Below are 23,296 nucleotides of genomic sequence, written 5' to 3'. Positions count from 1 at the left end.
GTTAGCCAGGTGGAGTGGTGGGGGAGCATGTTCCAGAATAGCTTGTGGGAGGGTCTGGAGCTGAGATAGAATGATGAGGCAGGCACGAAAGAACTGATTTTGTCGTGGCTGGGGGGCAGGGGGCGAAGGGGAAGGGAAGATGAGGCTGCAGAGGCCAGGTCCTGCAGAGCCTGGAAACCTGTGGAGTAGTCACGGCTGACTGTGAGGGCCTGGCAGGGTCTACCCGGCAGTGATGCTGGCTGCTGTGTTGACAGTGGGTTGGCCGGGGCGGGGCTGGGGCAGGCAAGAGAGAGTGTGGCCTGGGAAACAGCAGCTGAAACAGACAACCAAACAGGAGCACGCACGAGGCGGCCAAGCAGGCAGGTGTGGTGATGAGTTGAATGTGGGGGCGACAGGGTAAGAGACACCTGACTCCAGCGCTGAGTGGATGGGGGCCTAGAGGAAGAGTGGGCTTGCCAGCAGGGGTGGAACAGGGGGAGGAGAGGGGAGGGAAGGGCAGACACCTGCTCTGGAAAGGGCAGGGACTTCTGAGCAGGCATCAGCAGCGCAGGTCCCAGCTCTGGCACTTACCCGCCCTGTGGTCTCTGCCCAGTGAATCCACATAAGCCTCAGTTTCCCTCCCTGTGGAGAGAAAAGGGCCTGTTCTGCTGGCTGGTTGTGAGGATTACTAAGCAGGCCCACCAAGCACTCTGCACGGAGCCCTGAATGCTGGTGTTCCTCAAGTGAAAATCTGGTTTTTTATCCCTCACTTGAAAATGTTTAATAGCCTATTCTTTTTTTTTGAGACAGAGTCTCACTCTATTGCCCAGGCTAGAGTGAGTGCCATGGCATCAGCCTAGCTTACAGCAACCTCAAACTCCTGGGCTCATGTAATCATTCTGCCTCAACCTCCCAAATAGCTGGGACTACAGGCATGCGCCACCATGCCCAGCTAATTTTTTCTACATATTTTTAGTTGGCCAATTAATTTCTTTCTATTTTTAGTAGAGATGGGGTCTTGCTCATCCCATCCCTAACCCTAACTCTGACCTTGAGTGGTTTTGAACTCCTGACCTTGAATGATCCTCCTGCCTCAGCCTCCCAGAGTGCTAGGATTACAGGCGTGAGCCACCGTGGCTGGCCAATTGCTTATTCTTTTATTTAGCGAAGTTATTCGAGTACCATCAAGAATCATGCAATGATGGTGTCCTTTTTCTGAACAAACAGAATTATGCCAGGCACTGAACAAAGTGTTGGAGATACCTAGAAGACACTGGTGCCAGGCACTGGTCACTCCCAGCACTGAGACAGCTGCCAATCCTGGCATATGGTAAGGGCTTCAGTGGGAGTGGCCCAGCATGTCACAAAGGCACTTCACCTTCCAGGGACAGCTGCATCCCTTCCACAATGCCCTCAATTCCCTTGGCTGCACCATCAGGCTCCACCAAGCCTACCTTGCTAGCCGAGTCCCACTACTCACTCCAGTCATACTGCATGCTTCTTTAAGTTTCTGGTAACTGCTGGTCTGTTTCATGCTTCCAAGCCTTTGTAACATGTTATTCCCTCCACTGGAAATGCTTTTTCCACCTTTGAAAACTAACCACTGCTTATTGTAGGAAACACTCAGGATCCAGCCTATGTCACCTTCTCCAGGAAGCCTTCCCTGGGTCAGGTGCTGCCTCAGGGTACCCACAGCACCTCCACGTTGGGCTCGGTTATGACACTCTCTCCAGTGTGGCAATGGCTGACATGTAGTTCCATTCCTGGCTTGTTCTGGGGCTCCTTCATCTCTGTATCTCCAGAAGTTCCATGATTTGACCACCTGGTAGCACTTTTCTGATCACCAGTGGAGAGCCACAGAGCTCAATGAGTGGGTGTTACAGCATGTTCAGGGGCCAGATGGACACACTGTGTTTTTGATATTCACACTGTAAGAATTACACTAAGCAATTTCCATAATCCACAGGACCATCCCTCTCCTTAGAGCAGGGGAGGAGATGGGAGACGGGAAGTGTAGTTTTGGAGGGGGGAGTCAACTCCCGGCATCCTGAGGAGGAGGAGAGGCAAAGTGTGCTCCCCAGCCAGGGCACTGGTGGCTCAGGCCTGGCTCTTGGTTGCCTGGTCTTCGGTTTGTGACTGATCCTTTCTGAAAGTGTGTAGCCATGCCTGGAGCCTGCCCTGTCACACATACGACAGCCTCACTGTCCCCTCAGGAGCAGGGACTCTCTAGAACCCACCCTAGCTAATGACTTAGCCCAGACTCTTTGGTTCCAGAAGGAGCTGAGACAGAGGCCCGGTTTTTAAGAAATCTGATTATTCAAATTTATTACCATCAAGAATTATGCAATGATGCTGTAGTTTTTCTTAACAAATAGAAAACAGACTGTGTACAACAGTGAACTCTACAGCACTAGCATCCACAAGGTAAAAATGAATGTTTCATCATCCAACATTACCAACCCTGGATTGTTGATCTTGACTGAGCCTAGCTAGATTTGGAGACGTCTGCATCACGTCCCTCAGCTACAACAGCTATGCACCCTTCCCCGCCCCCACTTACCTATCTAGATAGTGCTGCCCAGAGGAAGAGGCCCTCTCCCTGCCCCTCAGCAAGCTGAGATAATAAAGACTGATTATAGTACCATGGATAGAAGTCCAGTAGTCTTGCCACATTGGTTTACGAGGGCATCTTGGAGTGGAAAAGAGCAATTCTCAGGGGCTTTGAAAACAGCTGCAAACCAGGGAGGGAAATTATCTGGCCTCTATTCTGAGGACAGACATGTGCTACCAAGCCCACTGGCCTGGACCTGAAAGGCCAACTACGCCCCCACTTGGCCCTGATGTGTGTGGGGCGCAGCACACACCCTGACCTGTGCCATTCACCTTGGCCACGTGGCCAGACCCACCGCCTACCACCACACCATACTGCAATGCTCCGGACAAAAGCAAGGCTCTCTGCACCCGGAGGTCAGCGGGCAGCTCCCTGGGAACCCCAGGTGCCTGGAGTTGCCTCCCCTCTTGAGGGTTTGAAGCAGAGACCGGGGATGACTCTTTTTTTCTTGTTTTTTTTTTTTTTTTTTAATTTTTGTGTTTTTTTTGGTTTTTTTTTTTTGAACCTTTGCAAACACAATGGAGATGAGGAACGCCTTGCCAGGCTCCCCCAGACACGTCTGTGGTTCTGGGCTGTGAATGTTAGACACACACTGGGATAGACAACTGGGGATGAGTGTTCCCTATCTCCTCCCCGCCCACCACTGTCTGCAGGACCTAAAAAAAGGCTCTTAAGGAAAAACAAAACTTAAAAAAAAAAATTGAGTTTCCCTGCATTTGGCTGAAATAGGATCTTGTCTGAAGGGCTGGAAGAGCAGCCAGATTAGGACTGCCTCCCGGCCCACGGCCGAGCCTCCACTCAGGCTGGTGGCCCCAGCTCTGCACGAAGAAGGCATGTTCTGTCCTTCAGCAGTAAAAGTCATACAAAAAAAGGATCCAAAGTGAACTCAAAAAAGAAAACAAAATAAACCCCAACCCCCCAGTGGCCCATTCTGCAATTAAGGATTTGCAAAAGGAAAAATCAGAGGGAAGAGGCCAGAATCCCTCAGTCTACCCCACTTAATGTATAAAAAAGGAGGCTTTGCCCCCATCCCCACCCCATGAAGCATGAGAAACGCGGCAGCGGACCAGAGAGCTTGAAGTGGGCTCCATCTAGGTGGGCCTGGTGGACAGAGGGGCCACAGCGCCTGCCTGCTGGTCCACCCACTTGCCAGGGGTGTTCTAGGCTCTCTGACTGGTGTGGCAATGTTCCTGAAACGCTGTGATCCCAGTGGGCTGTGCTCTGCCAGCAACAGTATCCGTGCAGGAGGGCTGGACGATGGTTGGTATGGCTCAGAGGAGCTGGGTCCCCTCCGGAGCCCCCAGTGGGGGCAGCGGAGGAGAGGGGAGCGGTAGTTACGTTGCATAGTGGTCGAAGCTGCCGAGGTACTCCAGGGCTGCACGGTAGCACAGCTGGTACTGGTCCTGATGGGGACAGGAGGGCTGGTCAGTGTAGGTTGTACGAATGGATACCTCACCACACTGCCAAGGGCACTCACACTGCAGCCAGTGGGCCATGAAGTTAGCTTCTACTGGCCAAGAGCAGGTGCTGGACCCTCAGGCAGTGTCCAGGGAAGCCTGAAAGAGCCTCTCCCTTCCCTCTCCCAGGCCTGCACATTGGCCTGCCTTCCACCTGTCACCCCGATCAGGTTTTTCTATTCCTGACTGTGTACCCCACAAGGCTGCTATGTCCAATCCTGACCCAGAGCCAGGCATACCACAGGTGCTCAGTACAGAGGTGCTGAATGAATGAACGCATCCCACTCATGTCTCCCCTGAGCACCTTAGGCAGAGCAGGCAACGTTAAATGTCAACAGCATGAAAGAATGCATGTGCCTGGGTGTATGCAACTGCACCTAAAGCCAAGAAGTGCGAGCAAGGCTGCTGGTGAGTCCCTGGCCCTGCACACTGGTCTGCGTACCTCTGTCTGCACCATGGCAGGACGCTGTGTGCGCAGGGTCTTCACGGTCTGGAACATGTCGACCACACCCTCATAGCGCATGCGCTCCAGGACGATGCTCAGAGTGATGAACACCCCGGTGCGGCCCACGCCAGCACTGCTCCGAGACACAAGTAGGTCATGAGTCCTGCGCACCTCAGGCAGTGGATCTGCCAGGCCTTCAGGCCCCACTCGCCCCAGCCCTCCTCGGGGACAGCCCACCTGCAGTGTACCGTGATGGGCCCATCCTGCCCGAACTGCTCCTTGGTTTTGTGCACCTGCCCGATGAAATCAATGAAGCCCTCGCCGGTCTTAGGCACACCTTGCTCTGGCCAGTCTGTGAACTGGAACTGCCGGATTGTCCTTGACTGCCCATCCTGGGAGAGGTGGGCACGGGACAGCATTAGCATTTGTGCTTTAGTCTGCTGCCCCTCTGGACTAGGGCAGGTAGTACAATGACAGACACGCACCTGTGACACAGTTACACCAGAGGCCACCCTGGAAGATGTGCTCACACCCTAAAACCTACAGCCCCACCTCAGATTCCTGCAGCTTAAGCAAAGGTACCACGTGGGCAGCCACCCACCCCACGTGTGCTCAGGCAGTGCATGGATATGCTCAAGTGCAAACACTCACCCGGGCGTCTGTGACCTTGAACTCACGCAGGATATACTGAGGCATGTTGTACTCTGCCATCGGGTCCACAACAAAGTACTGGTAGCGAGCAGAGCGCTCTGCTGGCCAGTACTGGTGGCATTTTTCCTGTGGACAGAAGGCCCGGCCCCCAAGATCAGGTGGGGAGGAATGGGAGGGAAGCACCAGACTTCAGAGGATTCTGGGACAGGATGCCTCAGGTGGTGAGAATGGGGGTCTGGGGCTACGCTGACGGGAGGTCAGGGTGTGAACGTAGAGAGTAACAAAAGGGGCATCTCTCCCAAGGGTGGCTGGTGTTCTCCCAGATGTAAGAAGGGCCCTAGGGGAAGGGGTGGGCTCACCCTGCCCATCTCCCGAAGCTTGGTCAGCATGACGATGATGGTGGAATTGTGCTCCCATAGCATGCGCCAGAAGTCCTCGGTGCTCTCTGCCAGAGGCCCCTGTGTAGCTATGTAGGCCTTCTGCTGTCTGGGGTGGACATAAGACTGCACATGCTGGAGGTGCTCCTGCCCTCAGTCTCCTGTAAGACTGTCTAGCCTCTTGGGGCCCTGGCTCACATCACCCCTGCCCCAGGAAGCCCTCACTGCTCTACCCAGCCCTCTCTGGTCTGGCCCTACTCTGCTGTGCCTCCAGCCAGCCAGGCACAGGCACAGGCAGCCACAGGGCGTGGTGGGGCAGTGACAAGCATGCTGACCTATAGCCGTCCAGGAAGCTGGCATTGATGTAGTCGGAGCCCTCCACACCACGGATGGGCTGCAGACACACGCGGGTCAACTCATAGGGCATGATGTTCACCAGGCGGTTCTTGAATTTGTTGCAGGGCAGGTTGGCGCTGATGAAGCGGGATGTGTGGGCCTTCGAGCTGGCCAGCAACTACCGAGAGGGAGGCTGGTGAGGCCTGGCTTCCTGCGGGTCAACCCCATGATGCAGTCCAGGCCCCAGAGCCAAGCAGGCGCACCCGAGCCTTACCTTGAACTCAAGCTCCATAGCAGTCACACTTTCCCCTGGAGGCACTTGGCCCAGCTTCTGGATGTGGGCGTACAGGTTGCGGGCGGGTACCTCCGTGTGTCCACACGTGGCAGCCTCCAGCAGGGCCTCATGGATGAACACATACTGGTCCTCCGTCTGTACCATGTAGTTCCTCTGAGATCGCATGCACGTCACGTGGCCATAGATGTCGACCGTCTTCTCGTGCTTCATACGCTCCAGCATGGCATCAATAACAATGAAGCAGCCCGTGCGGCCCACGCCCGCGCTGCAGGACACAGGCTCAGCTTGGGGCACAGGTCCCCACCTCCCGCCCCACCCCCTCAGTGGTATTGTACCCTCTCACCTGCAGTGCACCACCATGGGCCCTGCATCTAGCGGGTTGCAGGCCTTGACCCGTCTTAAGAAGGCTAGGATTGGGGTTGGGTACTCGGGAACCCCGTGATCTGGCCAGGCCATGAACTGGAACTGACGTAGCTCACGTTTCTCACTGGAGCCACTCTGGGGAGCAAAACGAAGAGAGATGGAGTGACTAGGAGTCTGCTTGCCAGACTCAGGGCAGGATGACCTGCCACTGAGGCCAGATCTGCCACTCCCTGATGGGACTCAGAAGCCACACAAGGCAGCCTGAAGGAGCTTGCAACACTGTTCTCATAAAAGAGGCCATTACACCACATCTGTTCAAGCTCCTGACCCTCCGACACGCAGGCTCTCCCGCTCCCCCGCCCCCACCAGCACACCACACTCAGGCCAGGCCACTGTCCTTACAAGGGTCATATGGCAGACAAGCATTGGAGCAGGGCCATACCTTGTGGAGCGCAAAGGTGCGCACGGTGTATGTGGCCAGCTCCACTGTGTCCAGCAGGGTCACCTGAATGAGGCCGTAGGTCTCAGTGCCTCGGGCTGGCCAGTACTGATCACACTTCACCTGCAAAGGAACAGGCAGGGCAGGGTGCAGAGCAGGGTGCAGATGTTGGAGAAAGCCCACAGGCTCAGGCAGGCAAAGGCAGGGCAGACGTCTAGCCTATCTGGCTGCAAGGTCCCCCAGCCCCAAACTCACAGATCCACCATCCCGACCCTCACCAAGTCACATCAGGTCCTCGTGCTATGTCGCCACCCCTTCCTAGCTGGTGGAATGAGGGCTGTAATTGAAAATTATTTATTCAAGGCCAGATCGCACCAGGCACATTTTCTGCCAAATTTACTCATAATGTTTATGCGCCATTTTCAAGCTCTGTAAATTTTACGTTCCAGTCAATGCTTTGCAGTGCAAAAACAGATAACAGCAGCTCTTTCCACTAATTAACTTAGGAGATGTGTTAATGCCCCAGGAATACTCCAGCATCTGGGGAAACATGTGAACACCATGGGAACATGTTAGCAACTGGGGAACACATTAACAATCCCAGAAAATGACAGCATTTGGTGAAACATATTAACATCCTAGGAACCCACTAGCATCTGGGGAACGTGTTATATCCCAGGAACACCCTAGTATCTGGGGAACATGACAATACCCCAGAAAAACATTCAGAAAAGCATTCAGGGAATCCCTTGAGAAATTTCTTTCCACAAGGACAAAAAGTACCTTGATGGCTGAGTTATTTCCCACCCGCCTCCTGGCAGGGCCCTCCCTGCATAGTCTCACCCGGGACTTCTCCTCCAGCCGTGTCATCATGACCACAGTGGCCGTGCGCTGTTCCCACACCATCCGCCAGAAATCACCCATGGTCTCAGGCAACGGGCCCTGCGTGGCGATGTAGGCGTTCTGCTTTCGGTAGCCATCGATGTAGTTGGCATTGACGTAATCACTCCCAGGGACGCCTAGGGATGGCAAGGGCTGTGGGAGGGCATTACCCCAGGGCCCCCAGCCCAGCCCACCTGCCTCACTGCACCCCAGGCTCACAAGCAACTTCTGCAGGATGAGATGCCACCCCAGCTGGCAAGGGGGAGGAGAGTAAGGGGAGGGGAGAGGGCGCCATCCCTGACTCACCATCGATGGAGGTGAGGATGACTCGAGAGTGGTCGTAGGCAATGACATTCGCGTAGCGGTTCTTGGGCTTGTTCACCTCCAGATTTGAATTCTCCCACGTGAACTGCTGTCCCGGGTCAATGGACTGCAGGGAATGGAGAAGCCCGTGGAGTGTGTGAGAGCTGATGTCTACCTCTTACTTCCCCTGCAGGGGACGCAGGTTTCCTGGTGTTGTTCCCAAGTTGCCTTTGCTCCACAGGCCACAGCCAGCCCCTCTATTCCAGGGTGCCAGTGGGGTTAAGACCACCTCCCCTGGCCAGGGAGCTCAGAGGCTCCTACCAAGAAGTGATGGACCGAGGACTCTTCTGACCATGATATCAAGTCCCTTTGCCAGGTGAGTGGCTGGGGGTGGGGCTAGGAGAACAGCCACACATTCTCCTGCAGCCCTGCACAATCTTCCCCACCCCACTGCAGCACTGGAAACTGCCCCGGGCTCTGAATACCCATGGCACCTCCTTCCTTGCCAGGCTCTGCTCCTACTTCCCAGGCTGTTCCTTCCCCGTCTCCTCTCCTTCCCCTGCCCTTCCTGTAGCAGGACACAGGGCTCCTCCAGGGTTCCTTCCAGGCCCTCTTCTCACTCTACAGCCTTTGCTCATAGGGTTCTTACCTCATATGCTAGAGCCCCCCATAAGCCCAGCTGTGGTCCAGAGCTATCCCCTGAGTATAAGGCAGCCTCCTGGACATCACCTGGAGGTCCTTCAGTCTCAATCCTTTCAGAGCTGAGTTTACCACCTTCCCCTCCAATCCTAGCTCTGCTGCTGGAACTCCACTCAGGGAAGGGCACCATGACCCAGCTACCCAGAAGGTGGGCCAGAACCTGTTAGTCAACTTCCAAATCCCTGTGCACCACCCTGTCAGTCACAATGTCCTGGGGCTCCCCCTCTGTCCCTCTCTACAACCTGCTGCCCCTGCCCCTGGCCAGGCCATCCCCACTCAGGCTTGGCCTCTCCCTGTTCTCCTCCCTTGCCCCACCCCCACTCACAGCCAGAACAATCCTTCCAAAATGCAGACCTGAGAATCAACTTCCTCCTTAAAAGCCTTCCGTGGCTCATCACTTCAGATAGCAAGATGATTATGGCAAAGTCTGAGAACTTACAGCGTGCCTGGTGCTGTCATAACACTTTGCATGTATTTCTTTACCTAATTCTCCTATGAGAGAGGTTCTATCATTATCCTCACATTCTACAGATGAATGCGGTCCAAAGCTCTCAGCACACATGATATCCTCCATATTTTGGCCCCAGCCTCACTACTATCCAAAGGACAGTGTCACTGCTGCCATGAGCTCCCCACACACCCTAACCCTCAGGCTGCTTCGGCAAGGTCTACCTTCTCCACGCATGTGGGTCATATCTGGTACCAGGGAACATGGTCACAGCCACACATTTAACGTGGATTATCTGACGGGGCTCCCTAAGGGCACTGGTCTCCATAGCCACAGCACCCCGCACAGTGATTGACACACAGTACACGTGTGATGAGTGACTAACTGGTAACAGAGCTACGCGATCCTGGCTGGGCGAGAGCCCACAGCAGCCTTGGGTAGTCAGAGAAGGCCTCCTGGAGCAGGAGGGTCTGTAAGGAAGGCTCTGACTGGAGGAAGGGAGTGGGCAGAAGGCGGGGGGCGGGGGGGGGCTGTGAGCAGAGGCACTGAGCCCAGACAGTGAGGCAGGGCCACACAGGAGGGAAGGGCAGGGGTGGGGCGCAGCACAGTGAGCGTGGGCGCAAGGCCTGCCTGGCCAGATAAGGGACTGAAGGCAGGGAGCCCGACTCAGCTTCGCTGCCCTGCAGCACAGCCTTATGCCAGGCAGGGCACTAGTGGAGACTCTACGGGTAGAGGCAGCACGGTTTCTCAGCAGCAGACATGTTCATCCGTTTGCCTGCCAAGCTCAATTTCCTCTTCAGAACCTGGCTCACAGCCCTTAGAATCTACCTGGCCCACAGCCCTTGGAAGGGCAATCCTGGTGCCCTGGGATGGGTGCCCCAAACACAGCTAAGGGCAGACATCTGACTGCAAAGAGAGCTAACTCGCAGGCTAGGCCAAGACAGCCTACGGTCGCCTGCCCACCAATCTCCCAAGGCCTGCACCAGGTGCTGGGTAAACAGAAGTGCAGGAGGCAGAAAGACATCTCCATCTCGGGCATCTCTCCTTTAAATCACCTCCTTCTCTAACAAAGCTGCTCTCCAGCTGGGTGGCCTGGGGAGACTCAGAGTCATCCCCTGCCCCCAGCTGTGGGTGGGATGGAAGCCCCCAGACTCTGAAGCCTGAGCTCCCAGCAGGCAGGAGTCAAGGGCCAGGGTGAGGGGAGCATCTGGAGGGCCCTGAGAGGGATTTGCGTGTGAGCAGCAAGCCTTGAGCCCCCTGACTCCCCATCTCTATGAGCTGTGCCGCTCTGAGTGCACACATGAGCACATGCATGTGTAGGGCACTGGGTGTCGCACAGGCCTGGGTTTGAACCCTGGCACCACCACCCATCAGCTGTTTGACCTTGGGCAAGTCATTCCCCTCTCTGAGCCCCCACTTCCCCACCTGTAAGATGCGAGACTGATAGTGTCCATTTCACAAGGCCATGGGGTACTGAATGAGAGCATGCCTGCCAAGTGCCTGGCCCACTGCTGGCCAACAGGAAGCTCTTGATGGAAGCCAGCTACAAGGGCCATCATGACTGATCTGTATCTGTGTGTCTATGACCTTGCATCTGTCTCTGTTACAATTTGGGTATGTGTTTGAGTGCCCAGACCCTGGGGCACTCACAGTGTTTTTTTTTTTTGGGGGGGGGACAGAGTCTTACTTTGTTGCCCAGGCTAGAGTGAGTGCCATGGCATCAGCCTAGCTCACAGCAACCTCAAACTCCTGGGCTCAAGCAATCCTACTGTCTCAGCCTCACGAGTAGCTGGGATTACAGGCATGCGCCACCATGCCCGGCTAATTTTTTCCTATACATATTAGTTGGCCGATTAATTTCTTTCTTTTCTTTTCTTTCCTTTTTTTGAGACAGAGTCTCGCTTTGTTGCCCAGGCTAGAGTGAGTGCCGTAGCGTCAGCCTAGCTCACAGCAACCTCAAACTCCTGGGCTCGAGTGATCCTGCTGCCTCAGCCTCCCAAGTAGCTGGGACTACAGGCATGCGATACCATGCCCGGCTAATTTTTTCTATATATATTAGTTGGCCAATTAATTTCTTTCTATTTATAGTAGAGATGGGGCCTTGCTCTTGCTCAGGCTGATTTCTAACTCCTGACCTCAAGCAATCCTCCTGCCTCGGCCTCCCAGAGTGCTAGGATTATAGGCGTGAGCCACCACGCCCGGCCCCTCACAGCCTTTTGAAGCCTGTCCTGAGGGTGACCACAGGAGGGAGCTGGGCAGGGCTGTGGCCAGGCCCAGTGCCTGAGGAAGCCAGCTCCCCAGCTGAACCCTGCTACTGCTGGCTCTCCTCTTTGGGCTCCGGGGAAGCCTGGGGCCCCCACCCCAACCCAAGTTGGGACCTGGGACAAGACAACAGCTAGTATGGGGGTAGGCCCAGGCCAGCCACACGCAGGGGGTGGGGATTTCTCACCTCATACTCCTGGGAGAACTTGAGGCCATCGTTGGCTTTGAGGCGCTCGATGTTGTCGGCCAGGTCGGTGATGGGAATGGGTGGGTGATCTCGCATACCTGGGGGAGGTGAGGCACACAGCCAGCATTAGCATGAGGTTTGCCCAGGGTGATGGAGATAGCCCCAATGCATGTCATGTATGTGCACATGTGAACACGTGTGACCATGAGGCACTCGGCACTGGTGGCATGGAGACAGCAGCACATGCGGCGACAGGGATAGCTGAGCACACAGTGGCTGGAGAGGGGAGAGGACTGAGGGGTGTGCTGTCCTGTGAGCACAAGGAGCATATGTGAGCACACGGAGCACAGCACTGAGTAGAGGCACCAGGACCCTGCCTGACAGGTCTCTCAAGAGGGAGGAGAGGCATCCTCCCCCTAGAGTGGGAGGGCATCCCAGGTTGGTGGCAGTGGGCAGGATGGAAGCTGCTCTACTGTCACTCCTGCCCATGGGCAGCCCTCCTGGCCCTCACTGGCGCCAATCACCATGGGAGACTCAAGGACATCATTGTCCCAGGTGACCGAGTATATGGATGGAGTATGTTTATGTCACAAAGTACAGAGACAATGGCAGGGTGACAGAGAACAAGGAGAGAGGAGCAGAGACAAGGAGACGGAGACAGGTAACAGAGGCACCTAGAAGGGTGTCAGACACAGACAGAGGTGGGGCCCATGGGACAGAAGATAGAACTGGAGGAAGCAAGGTGGGCAGAGAGGGGAGAGGAGGGGGAGAGAACTCAAGGAGGAAGGGAGTGATGGGCTGAGAGAAAGGAGAGAAGAGACAGATACAGAAGCCAAAGTATCCCCCAAAGGGAACTTTGAGAACTAACTTGAGGTATTCGGGCAACTGGGGACACTGGAACCTGCAGAGAAAAAAAAAACAGAAACAGCAGGACAAGAGAAGAGAGCCTGTTAACCTTTCCTGGTGACCCTGCTGTCAGACTCCATGGGGGGCAGGGAGGGGTTGTGGGGGCTGACAGGGCTTGGGAGCGGCTGTCCAGAGCGACAGGGTGACACAGCAGTGAGGGCTGCAGACGGGTCCCACCAAGGCTTCTGTCTCCCAGCAGACCATATCCCACTCCCAGCGGCCAGTACTCCCAAAACAGGGCCTGGGCAGCCTCAGGGGCTCTTTTTATGACTAAATATTAAGTCCAAACCAACGCTCTCCGCTCTGATATCAAAACTTGGCCTTGGCCGGGCACGGTGGCTCACGCCTGTAATCCTAGCACTTTGGGAGGCCGAGGCGGGCGGATTGCTCAAGGTCAGGAGTTCGAAACCAGCCTGAGCGAGACCCCGTCTCTACCAAAAATAGAAATAAATTAATTGACCAACTAAAATATATATACAAAAAATTAGCTGGGCATGGTGGCGCATGCCTGTAGTCCCAGCTACCCGGGAGGCTGAGGCAGGAGGATTGCTTGAGCCCAGGAGTTTGAGGTTGCTGTGAGCTAGGCTGACGCCATGGCACTCACTCTAGCCTGGGCAACAAAGCGAGACTCTGTCTCAAAAAAAAAAAAAAAAAAAAAAAAAAAACAACTTGGCCTTGACTACTTTCGGGCAATTTCCATACTGGAAAAGGGAGCCCTGCTTTGTCAATCGCACACCCTCTCCCATCTTGCTGTGACCCTCCTTCCATGTGGGCCACTCCCTGGCCCACTGAAACGCTTCTGCCCAGGACTGATGGCTGCCCGTTCTCCAGGATCCCCCTGCCAAAGCCAGCAGTCCTTTCTCTGGGTTCCACTGCTTTACGACACTAAATCCCAGTCCTTTGCTCAGCACTCCCTGCCCTGGCGTCAGGGACACTGCACTCCTGTTTTCCTCTCTGTCTGGCTGCTCCTTCTTAACCTCCCTGGCTACTTTCATCCTTCCCTAACACAAGGCATCCTCAAACTACGGCCCGTGGGCCACATGGGACCCACCGAGTGTTTTTGCCGCCACCGCCTGTCCTGCTTAGTAGCCGACTCATCCCGGGCCCACAGTGCGCATGTGTGGAATGTGCACCACACTCCAACAGCCCTCCAACAGTCTGAGGGACAGTGAACTGGCCCCCTGTTTAAAAAGTTTGAGGACCCCTGCTTAACATGTACCACCTTCCCTTCCCTGGGCTGCTTTCTCAGCCCCTCTCTTCTTCCCACCCTCCCTGGGACACCCCACCTATTTTCAGGCTTTGACCACCATGTGCTCCTCAGCACCCCCCACACCTGTGGCTCCAGTCCTGATGCCAGCGTAGAGGCCCAGACCCACAGGCCCACTGACACCTGGACAGCCCTCCAACAATTACTCAGCCCGCAACCACAGAGCCACCCTTTCCTCCAGCCCAAGACCTGCAGCCTGCGCCTCCTTCATGTTTCCCGAGTCTACCCCTTCCCTCCATTCCTATTGCCACCTCTCCCCTACTCACTGGCTACTTACACAGTCTCCCTTCCCAGTTTCTCCCCACCTCAACCCATTCTCCACACAGCAGCCAGAGTGTTATTATTATTTTTTTTTTGGAGACAGAGTCTTACTTTGTTGCCTAGGCTAGAGTGAGTGCCGTGGCGTCAGCTTAGCTCACAGCAACCTCAATCTCCTGGGCTCAAGCAATCCTTCTGCCTCAGCCTCCCAAGTGGCTGGGACTACAGACATGCGCCACCATGCCCGGCTAAGTTTTCTATATATGTATTAGTTAGCCAATTAATTTCTTTCTATTTATAGTAGAGACGGGGTCTCGCTCTTGTTCAGGCTGGTTTCGAACTCCTGACCTTGAGCAATCCGCCCGCCTTGGCCTCCCAGAGTGCTAGGATTACAGGCGTGAGCGACCGCACCAGGCCCAGAGTGTATTTTTTTTTTTTTTTTTTGAGACAGAGTCTCACTTTGTGGTCCAGGCTAGAGTGAGTGCCGTGGCGTCAGCCTAGCTCACAGCAACCTCAAACTCCTGGGCTCAAGCGATCCTCCTGCCTCAGCCTCCCGAGTAGCTGGGACTACAGGCATGCGCCACCATGCCCGGCTAATTTTTTATATATATATCAGTTGGCCAATTAATTTCTTTCTATTTATAGTAGAGACGGGGTCTTGCTCTTGCTCAGGCTGGTTTTGAACTCCTGACCTTGAGCAATCCGCCCGCCTCGGCCTCCTAAGAGCTAGGATTATAGGCGTGAGCCACAGCGCCCGGCCCCAGAGTGTATTTTTTTTTAAAGCACAATTCTGCCCCCATCACTTCTCTGCTGAAAACCTTTAACGCCTCTCTGGTACCCCCAAAATAACGTCCAAACCCCTTAGCCTGGCGTTCAATGCCCTGTGTGACCAGACCTCTGTCTAACCCTTCCATCTTCTCTTGAGGATTCCTGAGGATTCCTTGGCCCCCAGCTCCAGTGCTGCAGAAAAACTCATGTGCTCACCAACCATCCCATGCACATGCAATGCCTCTAAGCTTCTGCACATGCTTCCACTGAAGGGATCTACTCCCCACACCCTCTTTCCCTAACCAGTGCCCACATGGTTTGGCATCCTCTCCCAGAAAACGCTTCTCTGCCCTCCAGGTCCCACCAGCCTGGTGCCTGATTCATCACAGATCCAATCATGCCAGGTTGGTTGTAACAGCCAGCTAGGTCTGCCTGGCCTGCTATGTTTTCTCTCCAGACATATGCCCTTGCAACTCAGTCACCATGTTGTGAGGAAGCCCAGGCCACATGAAGAGGCCTCACCTGGGTATCCCAGCTGACAGCCCCAGCAAGGCTTACAGCTGACTCATCAACCACCAGACTTGTGAAAGAAAAAAGTCTTTAGAATCCAGGGTTTAGCAAAGTTTTCCTATAAAAGGCCAGAGAGTAAATATTTTAGGCTTTGTGGACATCTGGTATCCATTCCATCTATTTAACTCTGTTGTTGTAGTATGAAAATAACCACAGATAGCACATAAATGAATGGGCGTGGCTGTGTTACAGTAAAACTTTATTTACAGAAACAGGTGGTGGGCCGAACTTGGCCATGGGCCACAGTTTGCCAACCCCTGCTTTAAACGATTCTAGCTCCCAGCCTGCCTGCAAGTCTTCCAGCTGAGGGCCCAGACATTCTGGAATAGAGACAATCTGTTCCTGCTGTGCCCCTGTCTGAATTCCTGACTCACAAAAGCCGCAAGAGATAATACATAATTATTGTTGTTTTAAGCCACTAAGTTTTGAGGTAATTTGATATGCAATAATAACTAGCTCATACATACACAAACCCTGTGTGTGTATGCATTAGTTCACTCGTTCATTCAGTTGTCTGTGTGTTCGTCTCATAGGCATTCAACAAGAACCCACCGTGTGCTAAATACAAGGGATGGGGGATGAACAAGGCACAGTTCCTGGCACCACAGAGCTCAGAGACTGTCACGGAGACAATTCCAACCCACTGTGAGAGGCATCAGGATGGAAGAAGCAGAGAGGTTCTGGGAGCCGAGGAAGGGCACCCAATCTTGTATAGGGGCTTCTCCCAGAAGGAGGGGTCTGAGCTGTGTCTGCTGGGATAGGGGGCAGGAGTGACATTTCAGGTAGAAAAGCTGGACAGCCCAGTAAATGGCTGGGAAGAAAGGGCGGGAGGGCAGGCATGACAAACCTGGGGCCAGCCTCTAGGAGAGCTGCGGCACTCCATCTCCCACAAGTGTCTGGTGGGGCGTTTCCCACTGCTAACATGCCCCTCATCCATGTGGTGAGGACGTGGGCTCTGGGGGTTCCTTAGCCCATATTCACAGGCCCTGACTGATGACCAGGCAGGCCTAATCATCCTTGCTGCTCCTAAGAGGCTCCTGGGCACCTACTGGGTTTAGCTGCTGGACATGGAGGCACCTTAGGCACTTCAGTCCAAAGTGGATGGGTATAGGGAGAAGGGCAAAAAGAAAGAAAAGGGGCAGGAAATGGGGGCATGCAGCTGAGGTCCCTCTGTGGAGACACTCATGACCTGCAGGAGAGCCCACAGGCCTCTGGTCGGGGTTGAGGGAACAGGCCACGGAGCCACCCTACCTGGAGTCTGGTAGTTGAGCCTCCGCATCTCCACAGGGTCGGAGGAGTGGGCCAGCAAGGAGTCCTTCAGCCCGATTGACTGCTCATCCTTTGATGATGGGGAGTGGGTCCTTTTCCTAAAGAGACACAAAGGAGGTTGATGAGAGCCTGAGATCCAGGCAAGCACAGAGATGTATGGCATGGCTGGCTGCCACAAAGCCTCCATGTCCATGGCTCAGTCCACCCACTGCCTGCCCCATCCTGGGATCTCTGAACACGGAGGAGCCAGGGCCAGAACAGCCTCAACATGAGAGAACACAGGGCAGGGAGGATGTGGGGAGATAGCAGGACTGTGGGGTGGACAGAGGGGCAGTGCAGCAAGGAGGAAGGAGTCACAGAGCTGGTGGCTCCTTTGGATAGAAGGCAGGTCACTGCTGGGCAGTGGTTGCTATCCCCAAGGCCACAACAGCAGAGGCAGGAGCCACCAGGATAAACATGCAAATGACACATAAAATACACAAACATCACAGGGGACTGGGCCCAGCTGTCTGGCTCTCAGAGTATCAGGGTAAATGCCCAGGGCAGCAGGGGAGGGACGGGGAAGGCATCACTCTAGCTGGGCAGAGTCCTTTCTTGATGGCCTCAGTTTCCCCATCTACAAGGACAGGGCCAGGGCCAGACCATCGGACTCAGCTGCTGACAAACAGCCAGGGGCCACTTAGTCTGTGTATGTGTGTGTCTGGGGAGGAAGAACATGTGTGACTGTGCTCAAGTGTGTATCAGGACACACTTTCACTGTTCTGTGCAGTAAGTGCTCTTTGCACATTCGCAAGACAAAGTGCTGCACTTAGGTAACTTCTCAGAGAACTGGGAGCCTGGTGAAGGTTCTGGTGAGCTCTGCATACTCAGGGGAGGCAATGAAGTCTACATCATGCACGTGCCTCAGAGAAGGAGCATCCACTGCAGAGGGTACAGAGTTGAACTGGCAAGAGACTGACAAAGTCTGCCCCTCACGCTGAGGACACAGTCCTGAGCTGGGGAGCCTGGGGGGATGACTAGACGGCTTTCTGCTTAAAGCCACAGGCCAAGAGGCTTCTGGTCCAAGCACCGTCCCTCCCTGCTGGCCCGAGGTGTGCACAGGGATAAGTAGAAGGGGAGGTGTGTGAAAAGAGAAGGAATGACTCCTACCTTTCTTGTTTACTAGGTCCCGAGAGACAGGCAAAGACAGAAGAAAGGAACGGTCATTGTTTCTGCCGAGCACTCGGCCCTCTCATGACATGAGGACACTGCAGGCCCCTTATATGGCACCCACATAACATTCACAGGGAGGGGGTTTGCCTTTCCGGACAGACACCGGAACTAGGGGGGCGGGGGAAAGATGAGTGCGCGAGCAGGCCACTCCTCAGGGTCCCGCCCACAGGTCTAGCCACCTGGGAGTAACGAGAAGACTCTTTAGGAAGGAGCACTGGGTCCAGGGCAGGGGCACAGGACACAAGCACTCCTACTCGGAGACGCGTTCAGACACACGGACCAGCACACGTTCATCCGCCAGGTGCTCACTGACATACTTGTGTGTTCAGCTGTGCTGGGTGGTGGCTGGGGGCCATGTTAGCCAGGCATTTGGCTGAGGCTGGGCTTTATTTTGGGAGCCACCAAAAGGTTTTAAATTGAGAATGGCAAGGTGAAACCTTTGCAAGTACCTTTCAGGCAGGGAAGTGGATGGGGGGCGGGAAGGGGAGACTCCAAGGGCAGGTGGCTGCAACCACCAGAGAGAGGACCGAGTGTTAATGACACACTGGGGTGGAGACAGCTGTGGATGCCGCAGTCACTACAGGCCTTCCATAAATGTCTGCTAAGTGAACATCTGTGGGCATGTGGGCTCACAGCTGGGTCTGGACCTCCCTAGGCCTAAGCAGGATGGTGAGGCTGGGGAATCATCCAGGAATGGGGACAGAAGGAAGGGACTTAAGGTAGGAGACCAGGACAGGGTGCTGTCTTGAAGCTGAAGAGGAGACAGACACGCTTACATCCAGAAAAACACAGAGACCGACAGACGTGCCTGGGGATGCACATGGAACAACCCTCTGTGAAGCTTTGGCTCCTCACACCCAGGCCAACACCCAGAGTCCTGCACCCAACAGATGCACCTGTGCACACGCAGGCACATGTCTGCACATGCTTCTTTTGCCCGTCCTGGCTCCCTAAGAAGCCCGGGCCCAGGGTCCAGACTGGGAGGGCTGCACCTTCTCCATAGGCACCCTGCCCAGAGGGGCCCTGGGAGGCCAGGGGCAGGTGGCTGCCCACTAAGCCCCAAGGGTAGTGCTCACCTCTTGAATAGGAGGATGGCGATGACAATGAGGATGATGAGGATGACTGCCAGGACGGGGCCTGTCACCCACAGCATCTCAGGCTCCTCCTGCTGCTGGGCTGGTGTCACCTGGACCACGATCTCATCTGAGTAGGGGCTGGAGGCATAGCGCTTCTGTGGCCCGGCACAGAAACAGCACAGCTGTAAGCTCAGTGAGAGGGCCCCCACCCGGCACCCATCAACACTGGAGAAAGGGCTCTAGGGCTGGTTAGGCTGGGCTAGGCTGAGCCTGGACTCCCCAACCCCAAGAGGCACACCTAGCAGGATTTGCTTCCTGGGGTCAGACTAGGCCTGGCCTTCTGGTTCCCAGGGCCTCATGTCTTAAGGATCTCTAGCGCAGGTCTCAGGTCTCTGGGGGGCTACTCCAGGCCTGGGGTCTCATGGTATTGGAGACTGGTTTAGTTCTGGGACAGGTAGGGGGTCTCAAGCCAGGTGAGCTCAGGCAGACCTGGTCCACGGGTTCCTTCAGGGAGGCGAGCACAAAGCACTGGTAGCTCAGGTCTGGAGACAGGGGGCGGTTGTAGAAGCCCCCATAGCTCTTCTTGTCCCCCAGGGTGAACGTCTCAGGGAGTACGTCCACCTGAGCAGCCACATATGGCTTCAGCCGCTCTGCCTGCCGCCGCCGCCGCCGCTCTGTACTTCCCTGCTCGATGGCTTCCAGAAGCTGGTGGAGCAGAGCATGGGGTCACACAGGGCCTCCGAACATGCTGCCCTGGGGCTGCAGCCTGGGACACTGGCTCCCTGGGCTGGGATGGAAGCTCACCTTCCATGTAAGAGCCAGGCCTGGCCCACCACCTTCTGAGAGTGACAGGGACACCACAATGCCACGCCTCCCACCAGAAGAAGCCCTGGTGGGAAGATGGGGTAAGCTGTCCCCATCTTAAACATAGAGGACTGTTTCCTCACTGGCGTGAGAGCAGGACAGAAGGATTTCAAATGTCTGAGGGCCACAGGCTGGCTGTAAGGCTATCTAGCCTTGCAAGGCCTCTGCAAAGTCTACTGGGCTTGGGCTTCTCCAGACCTGCAGAGACGTCTCCATGACTCCCCAGCCCGGGGGATTCTCAGCAAACCCCTCCAGGGAACTCTCCGTAGCCCTCCAGGAGTTCTCTGAACTCTCCCAGGGGGTTCCCCTCAGAGTCCCTCTCTCCAGAGACAGGGCAGGCTGCCAACCAGAGCAGCCAGGAGAGGGATTTCAATTTGGGCAGTGAATCTGGGAGAGTCACTGGGGACTCCTCAAGGCAGGGAGGCCACAGCCAACCACTACGATGGGGCTATGCTGTCATCAGTGTCCCCATCGCCTCCCCAGGCACCTCGTCCAGCTCCAGCTCCTCAGGTGTGCTCCATCTTGGTGCCAGCATGCTCCCGCCCACACGGTCAATGGGCACCACCACAATGTAGAACCACCTGCATGGGCAGAGCAGCAATCAGGACTGTCACTGCCAATGGCCTCCAGCCTACCCTACCTCCCTAGAGGCCTCGTGTGCACACCTGACGAGTGAGGAGTCCTGCACATGGGGCATGGAGAGGGAGAAGCGGCCGTCCTCTATGTAGGCAGAGGCAGGCATTGGCTTGTGTGGCAGGAGGTCGGGGGCCGTGCGGATGGACACGAGGTGCTGCAGTCCCCCTGCGCTACTGCCACGGTTCATCAGCACAAAGGAGTACTCCGTGTTGGGCTGCAGATCTGCAATCAGCTTCCGCATAGAGTGCCCGTCCACCTCCACACTCTGCCCATTGTATAGAATCTGCAGGGGATGGTGGGAAGGAGTGTGGCAGTGCCTCTGGGTGAGGTTCCCCACCACAGGCCTGGAGGACACAGTGCTCACACACACAACCAGGATCCTGCTCTGCAGACATGCGCACATGTGGGCTGGGAGTGAATGACAGCACACAGCAGGTTCCTGTGTGTGCTGGACCCGGCAGGCTGTGGTCCTTACCCACCTTAAAGGGTACGGCCGACTTGTAGGAGTCAGGGACCTCCCAGCTCAGCAGCACAGACGTCTTCATTGCAGCCGCCACCCGGAAGTTCTTGGCAAACACTGTGGAGACATAAGGAGGGGTCAGCTCAGGCTGAGTATCTGTGCTGGAGTGAGTGGACTAGAAGGGTTCCCAGACAGGATGAGATGGCCAGGGCGTGGGGGTTTAGGAATGGCTGCAGAGTGCCACGCACCCGACTCCCAGCCGGCTTTGAATCGCAGTTTACCTCCCAGGCCCAAGCTTTTCCACAGTGAGCACCAGAAGTACGAGGGTAAAGCTGGAGTTCACAGACACAAGGGCAGAGTGACCAAAGCTCAGTGGGTTTCAGTCACGAGAAGCACGTGGCCACAGACCAGAGTATAGTGGAGCGCGCTCATTGAGGTCAGTGGGTCATGCTCCCGAGAGATCAGCGTCACACCAAAGATCAGTAGTTTGCACACCCAAGAATGGTGATGCAGTCAAGAGAGATCAGTAGGTCAAGGTTAGGAGAGACTGGAAGGTCACACAGCAGAGGTCAGTAGGTCAAGGACAGCAGAGGTCAGGGGTCACCCAAGAGCATGGTGCCCATTCACTAGAGGTTAGCAGTCACAGTCATGAGAAATTGGAGGGTCACACACCAGAGGCTGGTGGATCAGTCACCAGAGGTCAGTGGGTCAAGGAGACCAGAGCTCCCCAGGCGCAGCCACGCTTGGGCAGGCGCTGCCATGCCCACGGCACACACCTTGCTCCACGGGCATGGTCCGGGACTGGATGCTGGGGCTGAGCGGGCCGGCGCCTTTGCTGGTCCATGCACGGACCTTGATGTCGTAAGTGGTGTCCGGCTTGAGGCCGGAGAGTATGAGGTGGGTGTCCGCAGTGATGTTCTGCAGCTCCTGCTGGCTGTTGATGTCACGGAACACCACAGTGTAGTTGGTGATGTGCCCGTTTCTCTCTGCCAGCACTGGTGGGTCCCAGGCCAGTTCTGTGGTAGATGTGGTCAGACCTGTCACGTGCAGGTTTTGGGGGAAGCCGCTGGGCAGGTCCTCAGGGGTTGTGATCTCCTTCTCGAACTCCTTGCCTGGGCCAGCACGGTTCTTGGCAGCAAGCCGGAAGATGTAGGTGGCCCCTTTGTGTAGGCCGGTGACGGTGAAGTGTTGGTCGTCCTTGCCAAAATCTATGGTGTTGGGCCGCGCCTCGTCGGCTCGGCGGTACTGCAGCCTATAGCCCAGCAGCTCGCCGGGCAGCTCCTTGGGTGGGTGCCACTGGAGCAGCGCAGTGTTCATGGCCGTGGTGCTGACCATCATGGTGGGCTGGCCTGGGACTGAATGACCACGTGCTGGGCTCTGATACTGCCCTCTCCCCACTGCCCCCCATGGTCTGTCCTGACCCCTCACTCACCTGCCCCTGTAGTCGTAACAATTTTGGGCTTGCTTCGGGCACCATCCCCCTTGGTGGTATAGGCGGCGACAGTAACAGAATAGGTGGTCTCTGGGGTTAGGCCACTAATGGTGGTTTCCTGAGGGAGAAAGAGGGGCCCATTGCCATCACAGAAGTGCAGGGAGAGGCCAGACCACGTCAGCATCCTAGCCCATGCAGGCCCGGGGTCATGGGAGGCAGCCAGGCATGAGGGATGTGGGCCTGGGAGGGCCCTCCCTGTCCTGGGAGTTGCATATGCCTGGGGCAGACAGCTCATTCTTCCTTTCAGACAAGAACAAAGGACCACACTGTTTCCCTCACTCCATTGTGCTGTGAATGACACCTCATGAGGTCCCTGCACGCATGCACACACAAGGCAGAGCCTCACACGCATTCCGCATGGCTCTTGGCACACACATGCACACAACCTTCAGCTCTTGTGTCAGCAGGTGCAAAGCCACCTGTAGACACTAGGGCGTGCATGTGTGCACGCACACACAGCACAGAGTGAGGTGGAGGGGTGGGCTAAGGTGCCACCTTACAAGGCCCAGTCAGGACACCACCTGACCCCCATTTAGGTCACTGACTCGGTAAACTTTTGTGCCCTGCAACACCTCCTGAGAAGGGCATGGAGGGTAAGGGTAAGAATGAGGACAAGGAAGCCCACCCCTGGGGAACTCACTTCCCCATCTGTGCCCAGCAATGCCTGAAAAGTCAGCCAGGACCATGTTCTCCCCCCTTGGCAGACCCTGCCCACGTACCGATCTCCAGCAAAGTCATCATTTCTGGACATGCAGAGAAACACCACAGGGGGTCAAGCCACACC

The 23,296-nt window shown here is 55.6% G+C and overlaps 1 protein-coding gene across 15 annotated transcripts in view; it reads right to left on the bottom strand.

The window, feature by feature from the left end:
• Positions 1 to 2,276: 2,276 nt before the first annotated feature.
• PTPRF (protein tyrosine phosphatase receptor type F) overlaps positions 2,277 to 23,296 on the bottom strand; it is an 87,661-nt gene continuing 66,641 nt past the window's right edge. For 6 of the 15 annotated variants that reach the window (XM_075997432.1, XM_075997434.1, XM_075997440.1 and 3 more), the window contains 21 exons: positions 22,453 to 22,570; positions 21,797 to 22,375; positions 21,040 to 21,137; positions 20,590 to 20,843; positions 20,412 to 20,505; positions 19,550 to 19,765; positions 19,061 to 19,215; positions 16,755 to 16,870; positions 12,603 to 12,635; positions 11,735 to 11,832; positions 8,142 to 8,265; positions 7,797 to 7,972; positions 6,957 to 7,076; positions 6,495 to 6,649; positions 6,131 to 6,416; positions 5,856 to 6,034; positions 5,503 to 5,629; positions 5,144 to 5,269; positions 4,730 to 4,884; positions 4,490 to 4,625; positions 2,277 to 3,993 (listed from right to left, as the gene is read on the bottom strand). In XM_075997432.1, coding sequence (XP_075853547.1) covers positions 3,925 to 3,993; positions 4,490 to 4,625; positions 4,730 to 4,884; positions 5,144 to 5,269; positions 5,503 to 5,629; positions 5,856 to 6,034; positions 6,131 to 6,416; positions 6,495 to 6,649; positions 6,957 to 7,076; positions 7,797 to 7,972; positions 8,142 to 8,265; positions 11,735 to 11,832; positions 12,603 to 12,635; positions 16,755 to 16,870; positions 19,061 to 19,215; positions 19,550 to 19,765; positions 20,412 to 20,505; positions 20,590 to 20,843; positions 21,040 to 21,137; positions 21,797 to 22,375; positions 22,453 to 22,570 — 3,414 coding nt within the window. In that variant the 3' untranslated portion in view covers positions 2,277 to 3,924. The remainder of the gene's footprint in view (positions 3,994 to 4,489; positions 4,626 to 4,729; positions 4,885 to 5,143; positions 5,270 to 5,502; positions 5,630 to 5,855; positions 6,035 to 6,130; positions 6,417 to 6,494; positions 6,650 to 6,956; positions 7,077 to 7,796; positions 7,973 to 8,141; positions 8,266 to 11,734; positions 11,833 to 12,602; positions 12,636 to 16,754; positions 16,871 to 19,060; positions 19,216 to 19,549; positions 19,766 to 20,411; positions 20,506 to 20,589; positions 20,844 to 21,039; positions 21,138 to 21,796; positions 22,376 to 22,452; positions 22,571 to 23,296) is intronic. The other 9 variants (XM_075997437.1, XM_075997439.1, XM_075997435.1 and 6 more) reach the window with 3 other exon arrangements.

This window comes from Microcebus murinus, chromosome 2 (assembly GCF_040939455.1).
Source record: "Microcebus murinus isolate Inina chromosome 2, M.murinus_Inina_mat1.0, whole genome shotgun sequence".
In the NCBI taxonomy this organism is placed as follows: Eukaryota; Metazoa; Chordata; class Mammalia; order Primates; family Cheirogaleidae; genus Microcebus; species Microcebus murinus.
The sequence above is the reverse complement of the archived record's forward strand: the minus strand, read 5'-3'. Positions and strand labels throughout refer to the sequence as shown.